At 39.2% G+C, this 16,744-nt stretch overlaps 1 protein-coding gene across 3 annotated transcripts in view; it reads left to right on the plus strand.

Annotated features, from left to right (window-relative positions):
- CMTR1 (cap methyltransferase 1) overlaps positions 1 to 16,744 on the plus strand; it is a 191,556-nt gene that overhangs the window by 37,535 nt on the left and 137,277 nt on the right. For all 3 annotated transcript variants that reach the window (XM_074236832.1, XM_074236831.1, XM_074236836.1), the window contains exon 3: positions 13,682 to 14,416. In XM_074236832.1, coding sequence (XP_074092933.1) covers positions 13,682 to 14,416 — 735 coding nt within the window. The remainder of the gene's footprint in view (positions 1 to 13,681; positions 14,417 to 16,744) is intronic.

Genomic DNA, 16,744 nt, shown 5'->3' on the forward strand with positions numbered 1-16,744 from the left:
TGCCCAAGGCCACCCGGCCAGGTAATTATTAAATGTCTGAGGCCGGATTTGAACCCAGGTACTCCTGACTCCAGGGCCAGTGCTCTATCCACTGCACCACCTAGCTGCCCCTTAGATAAATCTATAGGAAATTTCCCTTTTACCTAACTTAGATATGTCTCTTCAGTTTTTATTGTTTTAATTGTTAGAACAATTACTAATTGTTATTAATAGTTCTGTCTTCTGAACCCAAGCAGGACAAAGCTATTCCTCTTTCAATACTTGGAGATAGCTGTTGTGTCCTCTTTGAGTTTTCTCTAGGCTAAACATTCCTAGTCAATAGAGCACAGGCCTTGGAATCAGGAGAATGGGAGTTCAAATCCAACCTCAGACATTTGATCCTTATTAGCTGTATGACTTGGGGCAAGACACTTAACCTTGATTGCCTCATATCCAGGGCTATCTCCAATCATCCTGACTCATATCTGTCCACTGGACCCAGATAACTCCAGATGAGAAAGTGAGGCTGGTGACTTAGCACAGCATCACCTCACTAAAATCCAATTCATGTGCAATGCCCTGGTCTTCTTTGAGAATTAAGGACAAATATCATCAGTATGAACTGAAGGTATGATCAGAATCCCAGTTCTCTTCCTGGTAATCTCCACTTTACCAATTGTGGTTGTTCAGTCATTTCAGTTGTGTATGACTCTGTGACCTGATTTGAAATTTTCTTGGCAGAGATACTGGATTCCTTCTCCTGCTCATTTTACAAATGGGTAACTGAGGCGAGCAGGGTAATGTGACTTGCCCAGTATCACACAGCCAGTAGATGTCTGAGGCCAGATTTGAGCTTCCTGACTTAAGACTCAACACTATCTAGTATGCCATCTAGCTGTACCCCAGTTTACTAATGACCTTCCTAAAATGTAGGGCCCAGAATGTAACATACTAACAAGATGGATTATAGTAGGATAATTATTGGATACTTTGTCTCTCTTGATGGAATCTAACATCTTGATCCACACTGTTGATTTATGTTGACCTTTTGGGGTCCAGCAAATCCCAAAATGCTTTTTGAAATTTTCCTTCTCTAGGAGCATACCTGGGTGAACTGCCCTCTCCAGGGAACCCAGGCTTTTCTTGGTGGGTGGATCTGCATCTGCTGCTCTGTTCATTTCTCTCTAAGAGGTGAGGTAGTTCTTTTTCCTCTGTCTCTCTATATCTTTTTAAAGGACTGACTTCAGTTATTTATAATGTATGACACCTTCAAGGAATTATTAACTCAGTAGTCCTTGTGGCTGCTGAAAGTCTATAGCCGTGAAATTTATCATCTGTGCCAGAACTGAGGACATAGGGAACATATGGAAGTGTGTTGGAGGAAGAAGAGGACTCAGAACCCCATGAGAACACACCTTTTTGTGCAAACATAAATGCAAAATTCATGCTGCCTGAGAAAGCACCCTTCCTACTAGATGATATAGTTACTTTTGTACTGTGTAGCAGGAGAGTTTGTTTTTTGGTTTTTTTTTTTTTTTGACATTTAAACAATAGTTTATTTTTGGACTCTTTAAATCCTTATTTCTCAGGATCTTCAAAACTAATGTGAAGCAGTTGTTTTATCCTGTTTTCATTTTTTTTTTACTTATTTATTCTTACTTTGTACAAATAATGTTTTTTATACATTACTAAAATATCCTTAAGAGTAAATATAATACCCCTCCCCCCAAGAAAATATAGACCCACATAAATGATAAAGTAAAAGGGAGAGAAAAATTAAAATTAAAAAGTTAATAGGAGGAGGAGGAGGTATGGCCAGGTGGTGCAGTGGATGGAGCACCAGCCCTGGAGCCTGGAGCACCTGAGCTCAAATCTGGCCCCAGACTTCCAAAAATCACCCAGCTGTATGACCCTATTGCCCTACAACCCCCCCCAAAAAAGATGCAAAATAAAGTAAAATAGTAATAATAATAATAATATGGTAGGGGCAGCCGGGTGACAGACAGATCCCTGGCCCTTGAGCCAGAAGCATCCAGGTCCAAATCCGGCCTCAGACACTCAACAATCACCCAGCTGTGTGGCCCCAGGCAAGCCACCCAGTCCCATTTGCCCTGCAACACCCCCCAGAAAATAATAAAAATTAAAAAAACGTGCCTTAGTCTGTGTTCCAACACCTCCAGCTCTGTGTGTCATGGGTGGATCACATTCTTTAGGATAAGTCCATCACAAAAGTTAACTTCCATATTTTTCCAATCATTTAATTATTTAATTGATTACTTAATATTTTATTATTATTTGATTATTTAATTGTTACTAATTATTTAATTTTTATTAATTTAATTATTCTCATTTTGTACAAATGTTTTTTATATATTAATAAAATATTCTTATTTAAGAGTAAATGAAATATCCCTTCTCCGCATAAAATATAGACTCGCTTGAGTGATAAAGTAAAGGGGAAAGAAAAAATTAAAAAAATAGTAATAATTGTAGGTATGGCCAGGTGGTGCAATGGACGGAGCACCAGCCCTGGAGCCAGGAGCACCCGAGCCCATATCCAGCCCCATGCACCCAAACAGTCACCCAGCCATGTGACATGCAAGCCACCCGAACCCCACTGCCCTGCAAAAACCAAAAAAAAAAAAAGACCCAAAATAAAATAAAATAGTAATAATAGTAGGGGTGGCTGGGTGGCGGATAGAGCATTGGCCCTTGAGCCAGGAGCACCCGGGTCCAAATCTGGCCTCAGACACCCAACAATCACCCTGCTATGTGGCTCCAGGCAGGCCACCCAACCCCATTTGCCTGCACCCCCCAAAAAAAATAATAATAAAAAATGTGCTTGAGTCTTTGTTCTAACACCACCGTGTTGTGGGTGGATCACATTCTTTATGATAAGTCCATCACAAAAGTTATTTCCATATTTTTCCACCGTTGCCATTGCTGATCGCAGCTCCTTCCTTTCATATTTTTCCACCAGTGTGTACTATATTTTCTCTCTCCTTTCACTTTGTCTCTGCTGTGGGGGTAGCTGAGTGGCGCAGCAGACAGATCCCTGGTCCTGGGGCCAAGAGGCCCTGAGCCCGCATACCACCCCTTAGGCCCAGAATCCACCTGGCCCTATGGTCCCAGACAGGACACTCTATCCCAGCCCCTTGCAAGAAGTAAAAAGAAAGTGTGTTATGTCTGACCACTCTCCCCCATGGTCCACCCTGTCCTCTACCACTCACATTTCCCCCCTTCCCCCTGTCCTCCACCTTCTTACTCCAGATGCCTATACCCCATTGAGTATATATGCTGTTTCTTCTCCTAGCCACTTCTAATGAGAACAAAGATTCCCTCATTCCCCCTCGCCTTCCCCCCCTTCCATATCATTGCAATAGCTCATTGTAGTAAAGAAAAATCTTATGAAATATCTTAGCCTATTCCTCTTCTCCTTTTTCTTTCTCCCATTACATTTCCCTTTTATCTATTGACTCCATTTTTACATCACAATATATATTTTCAAATTCAGCTTTCTCCTGTGCTTCATCTATAAAAGCTCCTTCTACCTGCTCTATTAAATGAGAAGGTTCATATGAGTATAGCAGGAGAGTTTTGATGTATAAATATCAAATAATTTAACTCAACAATCTTAGAAAGGTTTTGCTTAAATATCAAATAAAGGGCAGCAGGATTAGCTTACCAATAGTTTTAGTATTTTGAAGGAAAAATGAAATTGTGCATAATTTTATGCGTAATCTGAGCTGACTAGGCTAAGGGTCTAAATTGGAGTGTAAATATTCCTTGATTTTTTAAGTGGAAAGAAAGTACAAATATGTGATGGCTTTACCTATTTCTTTGAAGAAAAGAATTAATAAGTTTGGAGACCTTCCCAAGCCTTCAAACTTAAAATTTTTAAAAAACTGTTGACAGCAACAGGGGAAAAAATGGTATTGTTTCTGAGAAGCAAGACCTTCCTTCAATGTTAACTTTTTATTCCTTTATTCCAAGATTGTCTTTTTCTCTCCCTTCAGATCTTGTTCTCTTAATAAAGAGACAACTTGCTGATAAAAGATTTCTTTAGGACATTTATGAATACTTAAAGACAATATTTATTAAGTTTGTCTTTTGTCTCTCTTTCCCAAGGTAGGAAAGGGGAGTTTTCAGAATAGCAGCTGTTGAGAGGAAAATTCCCTTTTTTACTAACTAGTTTTTTTTGGTGTTTTATCCTCTGCCTGGTATGCTGAATACCCTGGCTTCCTCCTTTGGTTAAGGAATGATTTAGTTTCAGCTACAAAATTTCATTATTCCATTTTTGCCTGTGGTTGCATGTAGGAGGCCTTTAGAATTGAAGTATTGTTCTTATTTTTAAAAAAAACAAAACTTGGATCCTCAGTCTGTCACAAAATGGCCACTCTTGTTTATTGGGGTAGTTGGAGAATGAGATCTTAAATATGGAGACAGTAATTGTGTTGTTTTTTTTTAATGAAATTTCTTTGGGTTTGTAGTTTTTGTGTTTTGTTTTTAAAAGCTAGGAGACAAATATGCAAAACATTTGTGATAGAGCTTAAAATCAGGAATGAATGAATTTGTTTTAGTCTCACAGCTTTTAATAAGTGGTTTAGAAGACCTGTGGTTTGTTGTCTCCCGTCATATAAGGTTTTTACTATTTTTTTCAAGAGAGCACAAAATAATGGTTAGTTAACATGTAATATCAATTTGAAATTCTTTTTCTGGTTCCTTGAAACATTTCAGACTGTTTCCCTAATATTTCCCTTCCCTTTCTGATAACACTACTTCCTTTCATCTTCAATTTGTTGATCCTTCTTGTCTTTTCTTCCTCATCAGATTAGCTCACCTTGTACTTCTGGATGTCCTCTCCTCTAGGTCTTGGTCTCACTGCTCTCTCTAGTTTATCTTTTTGATTCAATCCTCATTTGCCTTTGCTGGATCCTTAAGCACATCATGTCCATTTATAGTAAGGGAAAATGATGTAGAGGGAATATTATTGGTGCTTGTATTGGCAAATCCTGTGAGTGTCTGATTTCCATTCTATTGTTATCTATCACCTCAATACCTTTCCTTTTCCCCCTCACCAATCTGTTTGTCTGACTACAGTCAGATTCAAATGTAAATCACTCTTTAGCACCGCCCTTCCCACTCCTCCCAATATAAATAGCATGCTAGGTTCCCTTTAAAATCTTTTGCCTTTCTCTCTGACATTCTGTTCTTACCTGCCCATTTGCAAGTTTGACTTTGCAACTGTCTTCCCCTCTTTTCTTAATTTTACTTTTTTTTTTTTTAGGTTTTTACAAGGCAATGGGGTTAAGTGGCTTGCCCAAGGTCACACAGCTAGGTAATTATTAAGTGTCTGAGCCTGGATTTGAAGTCAGTTAACTCCTGACTCCAGGGCCTATCCTCTATCCACTGCGCCACCTAGCTGCCCTTAAGTTTACTTTCTTAAGGAACTAATTTTCTTTACCTTGCCTCTTTTTTAAGGAACTTTGTGAATTTCCATGAGAAATCTAGCCCATGCTACTGTCCAAATATACTTTTTTACTCTTGTTCACTTAAACATTTTTAGTAACACACAAAATAAGCTGTAAACTGTTACACTTCTGAGTTAAAGAGCTGTGTGAATTCATTCCACGTTTAAGGAACCCTTGGTGTTCTGCAAGCCACAATCACACCCAGCCCCAAGCCAACCTCCAGTTGACATCGCACTAACAATGGATATCTGCTGTGGTAACATTTTCTTTTCCATCTATACCATCTTGATGTTATTTTTCTCTTCTTTATTCATATTCATCCCACATATTCACTCTGTTGGCAAGTCTAGTTGATTTTGCCTTCACAACATCTTTGGTATACATACCCTTCTCTCTGTTAGCCCAACCACCATTAGGTATAAATCTTTATTATCTCATGCCTGGACTATATGACTTCCTCATTCTACTCCATCTGCTACTCATTTGCAAAATGGATTTTACTATATATAGGTTGGTGAAATGGTTACGCTGCCCACCTCCTTGTGTAAAGTCTAGTGACATTGTATTACTTCCAGGGTCAATTATAAAATTCTGCTTCTAAAGAACTTTATGACTTTACCCTTTCTTACATTTTCTGGTCTTACATTTAATTCTTTTCTCTATACTGTATGATCCAGCACTACTCCCCTTCTTGCTATTGTTCTTGTACTTTACCTCATCCATTGACCCTGTGCCTTTAACTTGTCTCATATTCCTTCTTTTACTGTTCACTTCTATCCTGGCTTCTGTGGTTTCCTTCAAGAATCCGTATCTCAGATCCCACCTTCCCCCAAAAGATTTTCACCAGTCTCCCTCATCTACTTCTTCCTTTATTCTGAATTACTTCTGTATCTTAAATGTTTATAGGTTTTGGCATTATATCTCCCATTAGATAGCTCCTGGAGCTCAGAAACCATGTGTTTGCCTTTGTATCCTCAGTATTTAGTACAGTGCTCTTTCACTGACAGATTTCCTTGGTATTTCCAGACTGAAGACTCAATGGCTTTTGAGTAGAGATTACTAGTAATCAGGTGGAAATTGCTTCAATATCTTGAATTTTTTTTTTTTAGGTTTTTGCAAGGCAAATGGGGTTAAGTGGCTTGCCCGAGGCCACACAGCTAGGTAATTACTAAGTGTCTGAGATCGGATTTGAACCCAGGTACTCCTGACTCCAGGGCCGGTGCTTTATCCACTACACCACCTAGCCGCCCAATATCTTGAATTTCTGTTCCTTCTTCGGAATGCACAAAAATACATGAAGTTTTGAGTAATTAAGAGTGCTAGAAAATGGACAAAAAAGTTATAATATCTTTTCTCACTATTGACCTGTTTCTTCCCCCACCCACATTAACTTGCTGAGAAATATTAAGTTGTTTTTGTTCTGAGTGGTAGAATGGAGCTCAAGGAAGTTGATGACTTTGTGAGAAATCAAGACCCAATAGTTCAAAATTAGAAGAAAATGTGAAAATGTGAAATTTCTCATTGAAAAAATAACTGGGGGCAGCTAGGTGGTGCAGTGAATAGAGCACCGGCCCCTGTAGTCAGGAGGACCTGAGTCCAAATTCGGCCTCAGACACTTAACAATTACCTAGCTGTGTGGCCTTGGGCAAGCCACTTAACCCCATTGCCTTGTAAAAAATCTAAAAAAAAAACTGATCTGGAAAACTGATCAGATTCAAGAAAGATAATTTAAAAATCATTGCATTACCTGAAAGTCATGATCAGGAAAAGAGCCTTGACATCATTTTCAAAGAATTCCTACAGGAAAATTGCCCTGATATTCTAGAAGCAGAGGGCAAAATAGAAATTGAAAGAATCTACTGATCTCTCCCAGAAAGTGAGCCAACAAAAATAACCCCCAGGAATATTATAGCCAAGTTCCAGAACTCCCAAGTCAAAGAGAAAATATTACAAGCAGCCAGAAGGACACAATTCAAATAACTTGGAGCTTCAGGCAGGATCACATAGGACTTAGCAGCAACTACATTAAGGGCAACTGAGAATCAACTACCCAGCAAAAATAAACATCCTCTTCCGGGGAAAAGATGAACTTTCAATGAAATGGGAATTTCAATTGTTCCTGTTGAAACAACCAGAGCTGATCAGAAAGTCTGGCCTTGAAGTACAAGACTCAAGTGAATCATAGAGAGTAGAGGAGAAGGGTAAATTATGAGGGACTTGATGATGATGAACTGCATGTATTCCTGCATGGACAAATGATACTGATAATATTCCTATGAACTTTCTCATTTAGTAGAGTAGGTAGAAGGAGTTTTTATAGACGACGCACAGAAGAGAGCTGAATTTCAAGGTTTAATATATTGTAAAAATGGAGTCAATGACTAAAAGAGAAATGTACTGGGAGTAAGAGGAGAGGTAGAACAGGCTAAGATATTTCATACAATAAGATTTTTTTTTATGCAGTGAGCTTTTGTAATGGTATGGAAGGGGGAAGGCGAGGTGGGGAACCTTCACTCATCAAAAATCTCTCAGAGAGTAAACAGCATACACACTCAATAGGGTATAGACATCTAGAGAAAAAAAGAAGAGATGAGGGTGATGTGGGTGATAGAGGAGAGGGTAGATCATAGGAGAGAATAGCCATATAGAACACATTTTCTTTTTTACTTTTTGCAAGGTGCTGGGATTAGGTGACCAGTCCGGGACAACGGGGCCAGGTGGTTGCTTGGTCTCGGGGTGGTATGTGGGCTTGGAGCCTCTTAGCCCCCAGGCCGGTGTTCTGTCCACTGCAACACTCAGTTACCCTACAACACATTTTAGAAGAGGGACAGAATGAAAGGAGAGAGAAAATATAATATATGGTAGTGGGGAGGAATGGATGGAGGGAATTGCAATCAGCAACAGCAATTGTGGAAAAATATGGAAGTAACTTCTGTGATGGACTTATGATAAAGAGTGTAATCCACCCAAGACAGAGCTGATGGTATCAGAACACAGACTGAAACACATTTTTTCTCTTACTTTATTACTCATGAGGTTTTATATTTTTGTGGGGGAGGGGTCTCATCTTTATTATTAAACAATAATATTTTAGTAATGTTTTTGTTCTGAGTGTCTTATTTCCTAGGCATCTAAATACTTATGGCAGGTGGTTTTAAACCACAGAACGTAGCCAGATTTTGATAATACTTTAAGGTCTTTGACCACTTTTAATTTATTCTTTCCTCTCTTTCCTCCATCCCTCCCTGCTTTCCTTCCTCCCTTCCTCTCTTCTTTCTTTCCTGGATTGTGTATCCCTTGAGTAGCAGGGCTACTCAGGGTCCAATCTCACTGCTCTATTTCTCACTTGGACCAGTTCTCCCTTCTTTAGGCAACATGATGTCTCCTGATTTTAGAGCTCCCATAATGATGCTGGACTTTGTGCAAAAACCTGATTGTTTCAGCCCACTGCAGGTCAGAACTGCTGAGCTTTAGCTTCAGTGACAGGGATTAGAAGCATGACCTTACCCAGTAATTTGCCATGTCTTAAGAGAAGTATATTTTAATATCAGATGGAGGGCCAAGGCTGTGAAGTCAAGAGAGCCGAGTTCAAATGTGGCCTGACATTATAGCTTTGTGACACTGGGCAAGTCACTCAACCCCAATTGCTTTTTAAAAAAAAAATCAGCTGGAACCAGCATTGGACATTGGTTTGCTCTAGAACCTCTTGTTTTCTGTTGAATTCATTTACATTATTATTATCATTGAGTTACATTAGGCTGTATTGTTATCTGTCAGTTCACACAAATCTCATATTTCTTTGAATTCTTCATTTTTGTTGTTCCTTCCAGGTCAATAACATTCCATTACATTCATGTAACTCCAGTTTATTTATCCATTTTGTAGTCAGTGGATATCTATTGTATTTCCAGTATTTTGATACCACAAAAAGTGCCTCATGAATAGTTTACTACACATTAAACTTTTTTTTTTCCCCATTCAGCCTCTTAGGACATATGACAGGTATTGCTGGATCAAATGGTGTGAATAGTTTAGTGATTTCTTATATAATATGTTATTTCCCTTAATGATTAGACCAGTTCACAACTCCACCAACATTGTGCAGTGTTTTTATTTTCCTCAAATACATCTGACATTTACTATTTCTATATTTCATTATTTTAATCTTTAGCACCTTGAAATAGGATGTAGTACTTTCTGTCTCTGTGATCTCAGACAAATAACTGGTCCTATTTCCTCATCTGTAAAACAAGGGAATTTAGCTTATATTATGATCTCTCAAGTCCCTGCCAGCTCTTAATCTCTGACCCTTTGAGATCTGAATGTCTGATTGATATTTCAGGCATCTGTTGAAGTTTCCTCTGTGAAAAGCAAGTTAGACAGATGTAGTCCGATTTATAAATTAGGCCACTAGATGGCAGCAGGAGTTAAGAGATAGGGAAATGTGAGCCAAAGGAAAGGTTGTGCAGTAAAATGTATGCTGTGAATTTATTTCTTAGATGTGAGATTTGAGAAGGCAAGTATATGGGGATCATGATGTGCATTTATGGTCTTAAACTGACCTCTTTAGACTGTATTGTTGTTTCTTTATCCCTTCAGACCCTTGTAGTTCTCTTCAAATCTGTTTCTTATTAATTCCCTGTTTTCTGAAATTTGGCTATAATATTCCTGGCACTTTTCATTTGGGAATCTCTTTCAGGAGATGATCAGGGAAGTCTTTCAATTTCTATTTTTATCTTTTGCTTCTAGATATTAGGGCAGATATTTTTCTGGATGATTGCTTGAAAAATGACATCTAGGCTCTTTTGGGGGGGGGGGTCATGATTTTCAGGTAGTACAATAATTTTGAAATTATCTCTCCTGGATCTGTTTTTCTGTCGTAGCCTGAGCCCAATTTCTGTTTTTCTCAGTCTTTAGATGCAGGAGCTTGTGCTTCTTCATCTTCAGACTGAATGTTCCGATCCTTCTTGGGCTCACAGGCAAAATATTTCTCAATGGTGTTCCTCTTGTTTCTCTGCTTGCTCATTTTCACAGCCTAAGCCTGCTTTGGGGGTGCTGACCTTTTGGGACACTCCTACAAGGATCTCAGTGTGTGAGGCTCTGTCCTCCCTCCTGGTCTGTGAATGACCATAAGCACCACAGGGCTGAGGTGGGGGGGGCCCTGCTGTTCTATGGGGGGGGGTGGCTATACTGCAATCAGGATCTGAATGTGGTCAGAACCCCAGCATGTTCCCCTGTTCCAGGGGCAGAGCTTGGCAATCTCTCTTCACTCCCCTCGCTAGATTCAATGGGCTCATGCCCTGGGGGCTCCTGCTCACCAGCTTTATCTGCTTCTGTTTCCTGGATCTGGACTGCCTTGGCCATGCTTCTCCCTGAGTGCCCTGAGTACTGGGCTTCACGTGCTCGCTCTGGCAGAGGTCCCCCGTTGTTCCTCCAAGTTGTTCCTGGTGCTCCCCGGGGTGTAGGTCAGGAAAATCCCCTGCTGCTGGGAGCGGGGGCTCCCAGTGCCCTGGGGCTGCCTCCAGGAGGCTGAAGTTCTTTTGCTCTGTTGGCCACCCCTCCCACCCCAGGGAGCAGAGCCTTTCTGCTCTTTTCCAGGTTACTGGAAAAGGAGAACTGCTCACTCTGTGGGTTCTGTCTCTCGAAAATTTTGTTAGAGTGCTTAGTTTATAAGTTTTATGAGAGAGCACCTAAGAGTGCCATCTTGGCTCCGCCCCCTCCATTGTTTTTCCAGTGAGATTCTTCACGTTTTTCTTCTACTTTTTCATTCTTTTGGTTTTGTTTTATTGTTTCTTGATTTCTCACAAAATCATTAGTTTCCCTTAACTCCATTCTATGTTTTAAGAAATTATTTTCTTCAGAGAACATTTGTATCTCCTTTTCCATTTAACTGGTTTTTAAGATGTTCTTTTCTTCAGTTTGGGTGAAATGGAAAAAGCAGTCACTTTGTAACAAACCTGGTGTAGCAGACCCTTCCCTTGGATCTTCCAAATTGTCTTGGGCTGGAAAATTGTTTCATTTTGTCTTTTTGTGGGTTCTGCCATTCTAGAATTTGGTTAGAATCATTATTAAAAGGTATTTGGAGTGGTTTTGGGGAGTCTTGATTCCTTCCATCTTGGTTCCACCCTTAAGACCCTAAACTCCCTGTTTTCTACCTGATGATTGCCTTTTGGGTTTTACTTTAAATTTCTCTACCTTGACCTTTGACATTTTTATTGACAGCTATTTTACTTGAGAAATTTGATCTGTATTATGATATCAAATTTTAATTTTTCTTAAGGTCATTCCTAGTTATAATAGCTCCTAAACCGAAACTGCTTCATTCTTTGTTAATGTGTCACATATTGTTTAAGTCAAAGTTTGCTATCAGTGAGAACCATTCACTTCCAGACTGAGTTGAAACAATTTAGGGAATAGATTGGCCAGGTACTAAGGACACTAGACAAGGAATACTGTCTTTAGCCCGACTTTAGCTCAAGTCTTCAACAAAATATTTAGTTAGAAAAATAGACCCTAGAGATCCTATTAGGGGAAAATTTCTTGCCAAATTCCTACATTGGAGAGCTTTGAAAAGGGGCATGGGGAGAATGAAATAGGAAATATCATTTGCTTCCCACTCATTGCTTTTGAATAATTATGATATTCTTCCCCTAATTTTGGAGTTGAATAAAACTGACAAAAAAATAAAAGTCAGGAGGTGAATATGATATACCTACTGTTTGTTAGCTTTATTTCAGGGCATATCTCTGGCTCTGCCCCCCCCCCCCCAAGCTAAACTCCTTAAGCCCCCTTAAGATGTCCTATTGTTTTCAGTCTCATACTTTTTTCCAAGCCTAACTCAAAACCTTTTTTTCATATGAATTAATTTAACCCTTGATTCTTTTTTGAAATATATAGAATTAAGTTCAGTGCACATTACATCATATTTACTTATATGTTATTTTATATTGTTCTCTGGTTTCTTGTTTGGGCCTTTTGTCTCCACAATCAACCCACACATTCTTCAAGCATAAGACCTATATCATCTCCATATTTATATTTTTATGATTATCTCTTAAAGTACTGAGCACAGTAGATCGATCATAACTGCTTAATGAGTGAATCACTTGGTACAAAGACCAGGGTCTTCGGTGCCATTGTTTCAATCTCCAGAATTTATGATCCATCCGCTACAAGGCATTGGTATTCCTTTCTTCTTGATTTTTGAGTACTTTGTAAGTTTTATTATAATAATAGCTGACTATATTTAGCACTCTAAATGTTACAAAAAGCTTTATTGTGTACATTATCACTTTCATCCTCAAAAAAAACATGTGAAGGTAACTACCCATCTAGAGATGAAAAAGAGTTTTAAAAGGGTTACTTGACTTGCCCATAGTCACAGAGCTGGGAAGTATCTGAAGTGCCCTTAAAACTAGGTCTTCCTAATTCCAAGTCTGTACTCTGTCCATTAAGCTACACTTTGTCTGATGTTTACAGGATTATAAAAAATAGGGAAGAAACTTGAATGGCATTCAGTCCCTTCATTTTTAGGTAAGGAGTCCCTTACTGCCCAGAGAAAGGAAATAATTTATAGGAGCATAGGAAATAGGTTCCAAGGGGTTTTTCAATTTCATTGCTGTGTCCAGTGTTTCAGTGACTTTCTCTTTTACTGATATCACCCAAAGAAACTGTCTACAGTTTAATTGAATTTTTTCCATTTCATAACACTAAGAAGTATGGCTTAATTTCACTTTCCCTTCAACGCTGTTGCATTTGTTTTAAATGATTCTTCGAGTACTGGACTTGGAATTAGGAAGACTTGAGTTTATATGCTCTCTCAGACAGTAACTGTTTGGACCCTTGGATAAGTCATTCAATTTCATTCGTTTGCAGTTGCCTTATCTATAAAATAGGGGGTAATAATAGTGTACAAGATAATATTGTTACCATATATGCTTTGCAAACCTCAAAGTGTTATGTAGTAATTATTACCATCACTACCTGAAATAGTTATTCCTGACCATTTTGCAGGTAGTTCTCAGTAGAGGTATGAATATAAAATAACATGCAATAAATCAAAACTGTAATTGAAAAATGCTGTTTCTAAGAGTAGTTGTTTATTTTTATTGCAATTCTCAAAGAATTTTCCTCTTGAGCAAGCAGAAGGATTTGTAGCAGAGAGAGACTTAACATTAAGGAGAATAAACATTATGAAGCTAATTCATTTCTACCTCTTCCTCATTCCCCAGAGTCTGAATGGTGTCTGGCTGAACAAAGAACGCCTGGAACCTTTTAAAGCCTATCCTATCCGAGAAGGAGACCAAATCCAGCTTGGAGTTCCACTAGAAAATAAGGAGAATGCAGAATATGAATATGAAGTAGTAGAAGAAGACTGGGAAAAGATCCACTTATGTCTTGCCCCGAAGAATGATAGACCTGTCGTTAAGTACTCCAGAACCAAAAGGAAATGTAGTTTAGAGGAGTTGGATAGCCCTGGGGTGGAGGGCACTTCAGATTCCAGAACCAAAGTAAATGAAATGTCCCATGACTTTGAGCAGTCAGGGAATTCCTGTGGAAGAGCCAAAATGGCCAAACAGTCCCCTAAAAACGTGAAGCAGAAATTGGCTTCTCCTGGACCAAGTGGGGAGAGAGCAACAGAGGAGGACTTTCACACCGTTTTGGAAAAAGCAGTAGTGTTACAGAGCAAGGAGCAAAAAGGCCCAAGTTTGTCACAATCTCAGAGCAGCTTGGACATATTTAAGAAGACAATGGCCAAGATCCTCAAGCTGAAGGTGAAAGTTCAGGAGAAGCAGGTGGCTGTTCTGAACGTGAAGCAGCAGAGCCACAAGGGAGCCCAGAAGGAAATCGTGAAGATGGAAGAGGAGCTCCAGGAGTTACAGGACCAGCTGTTTACAGAGCAGGTCCAGCAGCAACAGAGAGTAGAGCAGCTAGAGAAGAATTTTCAGAAGGAGCAGCATTCAGAGGTACAGAATGTGAGAAAATAAATGACAGATGACAGTTTCTTAGAGGTATACCTTTTGTGCCTGTCCTTTCCAGAAACTCAGGACTCTGGGTTGATTCATATTTTTTTTATTATATTTATTTTATTTTTTTACAAATGATGTGTGTGTGTGTGTGTGTGTGTATACATATATATGTATATATGTATTACTAAAATATTCTTGTTTAGAATAAACATAATACCCTCTCCCCCAAAAAAATATAGACCCTCATGAGCAATAAAGTAAAGAAAAGAGGAAAAAATTCAAATTAAAATTTAGAAATATAATAGGGGCAGCTAGGTAGCACAGTGGACAGAGCACTGACCCTGGAGTCGGGAGTACCCAAGTCCAAATCCAGTCCCAGACTCCCAACAATCACCCAGCTGTGTGGCCCTGGGCAAGCCACCCCAACGCCCTGCAAAATCCAAAAAGAAAACAAAAAACAAAATATAATAATAATAGGGGCGGCCAGGTGACGTAGTAGACAGAGCACTGGCCCTCGAGTCAGGAGTACCCGGGTTCAAATCCAGCCCCAGACACCCAATAATCACCCAGCTGTGTGGCCCTGGGCAAGCCACCCAAACCCATCTGCCCCACAACCCCCCCAAATAATAACGATAATAATGATAATGTGCTTCAGTCTGTGTTCCAACACCACCAGCTCTGTTGTGGATGGATCACATTCTTTATGATAAGTCCATCACAAAAGCTATTTCCATATTTTCCCACTATTGCCATTGCTGATCACAATTCACTCCATTCATACTTCTCCACTACCATACGCTATATTTTCTTTCTCCTTTCACTCTGTTCCTCTTCTTAAATGTCCTGTAGGGTAGCTGAGTGGCATAGCAGACTGTCAGCCCACATGAAACCCCTAAGACTCAACAACCACCCAACCCTGTGGTCCTGGACAGGCCATCCAATCCCAGCCCCTTGCAAGAAGTAAAAAAGAAAATGTGTTATATCTGACCACTCTCTCCCACAGTCCACCCTTTTCTCCATCACTCACATCCCCCGCCCTTCCCCCGTCCCGCTTCGTTGCAATAGCTCACTGTAATAAAAAAAATCTTATTATATGAAATATCTTAGCCTGTTTCACCTCTCCTTTCTCTTACTCCCAGTGCATTTCCCTTTTAGCCATTGACTCCATTTTTACAATATAGTATATATATTATATCTCTCCTGTGCTTTATAAGAGCTCCTTCTACCTGCTCTATTAAATGAGAAGTTTCTTATGAGTATTATCAGTATCATATTTCTATGCAGGAATACATGTAGTTCATCATCATTAAGTCCCTCATATTTTACCCTTCTCCACCACTCTCTAAGCTTCACCTGAGTCTTGTACTTGAAGATCAAACTTTCTGTTCAGCTCTGGTTGTTTCAACAGGAACATTTGAAATTCCCTATTTCATTGAAAGTTCATCTTTTCCCCTGGAAGAGGATGTTCAGTTTTGCTGGGTAGTTGATTCTCAGTTGCATTCCAAGCTCTTTTGCCTTCTGGGATATTATATTATGAGCCCTTAATGTAGTTGCTGCTAAGTCCTGTGTGATCCTGCCTGAAGCTCCACAATATTTGTATTGTGTCCTTCTGGTTGCTTGTAATATTTTCTCTTTGACTTGGGAGTTCTGGAACTTGGCTATAATATTCCTGTGGTGTTGTTTTTTTTGGATCTCTTTCCAGCATAGATCGGTGGATTCTCTCAAATTTCAATTTTGCTCTCTGCTTCTAGGATATCTGGGCAATTTTCCTGTATGAATTCTTTAAAAGATGATGTCAAGGCTCTTTTCCTGATCATGACTTTCAGGTATCCCAATAATTTTTAAATTGCCTTTCCAGAATCTGTTTTCCAGATCAGTTGTTTTTTCAATGAGTTGTTTCACATTTTCTTCTAATTTTTTGAAGTATTGTATCTTGACTTCTCATAAAGTCATCAGCTTCCTTTAGGTCCGTTCTATATCTGAAGGATTTGTTTTCCTCAGATAGCTTTCTTAGCTTCTTTTACATCTGGCCAATTCTGCTTTTTAAAGCATCCTTCTCAATAACTTTTTGAACTGTTTTATGTATTTGGCCTAAGCTGGTTTAACATGTTATTTCCTTCAGCATTTTTTTGGATGTCCTTGACTAAGCTATTGACTTCTTTTTCATGTTTTCATGTTTTTCCTGCATCTCTCATTTCTTTTCCGAATTTTTCTTCTATCTCCCTCACTTGATTTTTTTTTTTTAGGTTTTTGCAAGGCAAATGGGGTTAAGTGGCTTGTCCAAGGCCATACAGCTAGGTAATTATTAAGTGTCTGAGACCAGAT

Source organism: Macrotis lagotis, chromosome 5 (assembly GCF_037893015.1).
Source record: "Macrotis lagotis isolate mMagLag1 chromosome 5, bilby.v1.9.chrom.fasta, whole genome shotgun sequence".
Classification (NCBI taxonomy): Eukaryota; Metazoa; Chordata; class Mammalia; order Peramelemorphia; family Peramelidae; genus Macrotis; species Macrotis lagotis.